The 5,404-nt window shown below is 32.2% G+C and overlaps 1 protein-coding gene across 1 annotated transcript; it reads right to left on the bottom strand.

Annotated features, from left to right (window-relative positions):
* Positions 1 to 3,076: 3,076 nt before the first annotated feature.
* LOC9298633 (nitrile-specifier protein 2) lies at positions 3,077 to 5,149 on the bottom strand. Its single transcript, XM_021015451.1, has 3 exons — positions 4,803 to 5,149; positions 4,455 to 4,727; positions 3,077 to 4,174 (listed from the first exon to the last, which is right to left on the bottom strand). Exons 1-3 carry the CDS (start codon positions 4,995 to 4,997, stop codon positions 3,227 to 3,229), a joined length of 1,416 nt encoding a protein of 471 aa, XP_020871110.1. The 5' UTR covers positions 4,998 to 5,149; the 3' UTR covers positions 3,077 to 3,226.
* Between the last annotated feature and the right edge of the window lie 255 nt (positions 5,150 to 5,404).

The raw sequence follows: 5,404 nt of genomic DNA, 5'->3' as shown, positions 1-5,404 counted from the left end.
GAGTGACGGTGATCGCAATGGCTCCGCCGTTGTCAAGTCAAAATCTCTTTCTCGACTTGTTTAAACTAAATCTAACTATCCGGTTCATTAAACTATGCATACCGGTTTAATATAAATCGAAATGCAGTCTTGGTCTAAACTGGTTTACTTACTGCTGGTTTAGTTTAATGATGGGTCTAATTGTAAACGCGTTTTTCAAAAATTTCCAACACATTCATCGTTGTTCAATCTTATTATATAAAGTAGGTTTTCAAAGTTAATAACTCGCATGATCGTGATATGTGTCAAGTCTATCGATCAGATGTTGACAGATGTTCACATGTGTCAAAAAATATTTAACTTTTTTCATTCACGAAATAAGAAAACAAAAAAAAAAGAATATTTACATATACTAGTTTATATATCCAATTTTCAAAATTTGTTAACTTAATTTTTCTTAACCAAAAAGGAAAACTAATTAACAATTTCTCTTTACATGTGTTATTGGTCAATTAGATTTGGCATGTGTTAATTGTTTTTTTTTTATCATTTAGTATGGATATTAACAAATAAACAATAACCGTTGAAGTTTTAAATAACAATATAAGTTATTTAACATTCATTTAATTGGATAAAATTGTATTTATCATCGTAATATAGTGTTTTTATTCGTCAAATGAAAACACAAAATTTTTACAAAAAATAATGAGCTTATAAGAACGAACGAATATTTGAATATTTGATAAGAAAATTAGAGTTGTTATACTTAATTTTATTTTAAGAATTTTAACGCAAGTAGTTATAATTATAAACACAAAATATTTGGGAAAATGGCTTATATGATTGAATTTTCGATTACTTAATGAGAATGTTAATATATGTAATTTTAATGATTTATTTATTAATGTTAACTCATTTAAAATTTGTTTGCCATGAGGTAAAACTAACTTATGAGATTACTTTATATAGAAAAACTATACTTTAAACAATGTTTGTTTTTCATAACTTTTGTGAATTTTTACTTTTAATTTAAAGGGAAATTGTTAAAAATACTCCTTTTGGTGTGCCCCTTTTCAAAAATATCTTTTTTAGATGTCTATTTTCAAAAATGCCCCTTTTTAAATCTGAAATTTTTATAAAGTTTTATTAGGTTTATAAGGTACTTATTTATTGTAACTACTACTTGAAGACTCGATCCAAGTATTAATAAGGTTTTATAAGGTGTTTTTAAAGGTTTTACAAGTTATTTTAAAAGATTTTTAAGGTTTTTCAAAGGTTTTACAAGATATTTTAAAGGTTTTTAAAGGTATTTAAAATGCATTTATAAGGTATTTATAAAGTATTTATAAGATTTTAGATACATAGAAATGTAGTTTGTGTATGTTTTAATAATATTACATACATATTTGGGTAAATCTTATATTTTTAAGAGTATTTTTTATAAGGTTTTAAAAAAGGGGTATTTTTGAAAAGTGGCATTGAAAAAGTGGCATTTTTGCAAAAGTCCCTAATTTAAATGTTTCGTTATTTGTTAATTATATTTAAATTTTTAATATTAACTAAGATATAGATTTGATATGAAATACATACGATTTTGATACAAAATTATTATTAGCAGTTTATACATTAAGATGAACTATGAAGATTTAAAATCAAGTTTATTATGATGCTATAGATAGTTAAATTATATTGCAAAATGGAATGTGTAAGATTAAAATTTCGTTTAAAAAAAAATACTAAATTTATATAAAAAGTGTGTCGGTTACTATTTAGGATTTAAATATCATCAATACGAAAGAATGTGTAGAATTAAAATTCAGTTTATTACGATGAAATAAATAGTTAAAATGTATAGAAAAATAGAATGCGTAAGATTTAATTTTTGCTTAAAACAAAAAAATACTAAATAATTAAATATTAGGGAAAATGAATGGATTACTATTTAGAGAAAATTAGCATCAATACCACATTTTCTTCAAATTCTTTCAAATCTACCACTTCTCCCCTCCACTTTTCAAATCTATCATATTGTTAAACAAAATGACCAATTTACCCTCAAATCTATTTTTCTTACATTATACTATTATATTATTTCTTTATTTTGTTTTATTTTTTTCTCTATCTTTCTTCTTCTCTCTTTCTTTCTCTCTCTAAATATATTACACCTATCTTTCTTATTTTCCCTTGAATCATAGAATTAAAATAATTTCCCAAAAGGCAAATAAACGATCTGAACTTGTCCCCGATCTACTATTACTCATTCGATTGGAACTTGTCCCCGATCCAATTTTACTACTTATTCAATCTGAACTTGTCCTCGATATAATTCTATTACTCATTCGATTGGAACTTGTCCCCGATCTAATTTTACTACTTATTCAATCTAAACTTGTCCTCGATAAAGTGGTATTATTGATAGTTTTCCCTAATAATGATGAGTAATATCTTTATCGACGACAAATTCAGATAGAATGAGTGATAGAATTATATCGAGAACAATGTTCTCTTTATATAATCCTTTTTAAATTCAACACTATGTTAAATTCGGGGACAGCTGGATATTATGGTTGTCCATCGTCATATTGTATGGTTTTATTCGCCAGAGATCTGGACTTATTCTTGGGGGACATCATTCACTCTATTTCATAACTATTGTCCATGGTAAATGTAAACTGCATTTAATGCAATGTTTTGTCCTTTTTCTCTGACACAAAGCTGTCCTTCTGACACAAAGTTGTCTTTCTTATCTGACACAAAACTGCACATCTTTTAGGGGTAAAATTGTCTATAAAATACCACAAAACATAAAAATGTGGTAGTTTTGGAAAGATCAATTCAATTGTGGTAGATTTGAAAAGGATTTTTCAAAATGTGGTAGATTCAACAAAAATCCCTACTATTTATTATTCAAAATTCAAATATCATCGATAATAGTTTATAGATTACACCCGCCTATTAAATAGGCCTTATCTAGTTAATTATAGGCTATGACTTATTTCATCTGACGATTTCTTTGGAGAAAATAAGCAATTTATTAATTAATAAACACACGAAACATGAAACAAACATACAGGAAAAAAAAAAAAAAAAAGACAAGCTGATGAAGGATCATATGGCATCACACTATTCACGACCCTCCCTTATTTTATTTTTGTTGGTATCACTGAAAAGATGATAAAGACGACCCTCCCTTATTGCATCACACTCACACACATATTGACAAACACGCATCATCAACGAACAGCGTCTATGCAGAGTCAACTCCATAAAAGAAGAGATCACCAAACCGATCATTAGTTTGAGCTTTCCCACCAAGCATCACCAGTCCTTTCTTACCATCAATGGTCCCAGTCGTGGACGCAGACCATCCTCTGATACTTGGAGTCTCTTCCTCTTCACCAAACTTATCCAGCTTCTCCCACTTCAACGTCTCTGTATCAAACGCAAAAGTCCCACCACTCAATTGACCCGGACCCTCGTGAGCTTTTGGGTCCATCGCTATCTCACCTCCAAAGATCAAAAGGTATTTCCCAACAACCGCACTAGCGAACACACTCCTCGCACAAGGCTTCTCACCGAACGTTTCCACTTGTGTCCACTTGTCTTGAACAGGATCGTAGCAATGAACATCATCAACTTCACATCCGTTGAATCCATACACAACCCATACCTTCCCTTGTACCACTTCGAGCCCGGCTCCTCCTCTTATGCTAAAGGAACCTCCCGGGGTCGAACACTGAACCCACTTGTGATCAACGATGTTGTAAGCGTCTAGTGTCTTGAGCCGAACCGTAGCGCTCACTCCACCGAAAACGTAAACGTTTTTCTCATCGGCTGCCATCGAGTGGAAGCTACGAGGAGTGGGTCCTTGTTCGACCGGAGTTAGCAGTTTCCACTCGTTCTTGATCGTATCAAACGAGTAGAAGCCGTTGTATTTTCGTGAAGCGTCTCGGCCTCCAAAGACATAGAGGCTTGATCCAATTGACACCATACGGACGCCTAAGCAAGAGAGGTTTGGAACGTCTCCGGTGGCTGGAGAAATGGACCAAGTCCGGGTCTCGAGGTCGAAGACATAAAGGTGTTTGTCGATGGGCTGATTTGGTGTGAGCTCACCACCAAAGGAGTAAATCTTGTTTCCTACTTGTGCTATGTCATGTGAGCATCTTGGCCCTGGACCCTCTCCTTTTTGCTCCACCTTATAAATAAATCATATTTGTTAGTTAGAGATTTGGATTCTGATTAGTAACATGCATGCATAATAGTGGAATTATTCTGCGATTCTTGCAGATTAGTGAAAATTTTAAAAGTAAAACCGTCATTAATATATATGGATTTCCAATAAAGACAAGTGTTTTGTTTTCTCTTATTATGATTTTTTTTTTTTCCATTTTTATTGACTTTATCAATCAAAAACCTTAATTGTGTTGTATGGGTTAAAAATCATTTTTTATGTTGGTCTAAGATACTACTAATACCTTTATCCACTTTCCACGCAATTTTGGAGTGGACGGCAAAGAAATATAGGCTCCAAGTGAGTGCAAAACATCAGTGGAACGTCCGTGAAACCCAACGATTTTGCCACCTTGGAGGACAAACTTGGTCCCGGAGACGATTCCAAACGGCGGAGAAGTTTTGCCTTTATAAGTCTTGAACGTAAGAGTTGAGATGATCTCTTTTGTTGAGACCCCAAAAACTTTCTCATGATAACCTTCCACGTATACTATGTAGTCATCTGCATCAACCTCAAACTACAAAGAGAATTCTCAATGAGAAAACCAATAAATTAACAATCTCAACATGCATAAATATATCTATATTAGTACCTCCTCAGCTCCTAGCAAAGTCTTCTTCCCACGTTCATCGCCAACAACCACTTGAGAACCATTGACATACTCAAACTTGACGAAGGCGATACCATCTTCGCCTTGCCCTACGTATACTTTTCTAACACCGTCGTAAGAACCATCATCCCATACATCTCCTATCTCACCACCCTTTGCTTCCACCTTTTGTGCCATCTCTTTTGCTTGCGAGTGATCAAATCTTACCAATATTGCCTGTTACTACGAATATAATCAAATCTTATACAAACTACAATCATATAAGAAAGAGGGAGAGATATGTGGGGAGAGCTGACCTGAGGCTGAGAAGAAACTAACGATTGTTACATACTTACATGATCCTTTTGGAAAAATTGCATGGGTATTTATTGACCCATGGAAGATACACGGTCACCGTTTCAGATTTGTCATGTTGTTTTGGCCCAGGGAAAACAATAGAAAATAATGTAATTAAATTATAAAGTTCTATATATTATAATCAATTAGTTAAAATTATCATTTTAAAAATGCATAAAGTATATTTTTATAACTGGAACCAATATATTTTGAAAGAAAATCATATTAAATAGAGAGGAAAATTTGTA

Source organism: Arabidopsis lyrata, assembly GCF_000004255.2.
Source record: "Arabidopsis lyrata subsp. lyrata unplaced genomic scaffold ARALYscaffold_348, whole genome shotgun sequence".
Lineage (NCBI taxonomy): Eukaryota > Viridiplantae > Streptophyta > Magnoliopsida > Brassicales > Brassicaceae > Arabidopsis > Arabidopsis lyrata.
The sequence above is the reverse complement of the archived record's forward strand: the minus strand, read 5'-3'. Positions and strand labels throughout refer to the sequence as shown.

What these genes read in the sequence shown, in the direction of transcription:
- LOC9298633 (XM_021015451.1), bottom strand. Translation starts at nt 4,997, where the DNA reads ATGGCACAAAAGGTGGAAGCAAAGGGTGGTGAGATAGGAGATGTATGG. An exon ending in CTTTGCTAGGAGCTGAGGAG is followed by an intron (nt 4,728 to 4,802) that starts GTACTAATATAG and finishes TTCTCTTTGTAG; the next exon opens with TTTGAGGTTGATGCAGATGA. An exon ending in TGCGTGGAAAGTGGATAAAG is followed by an intron (nt 4,175 to 4,454) that starts GTATTAGTAGTA and finishes TTTATTTATAAG; the next exon opens with GTGGAGCAAAAAGGAGAGGG.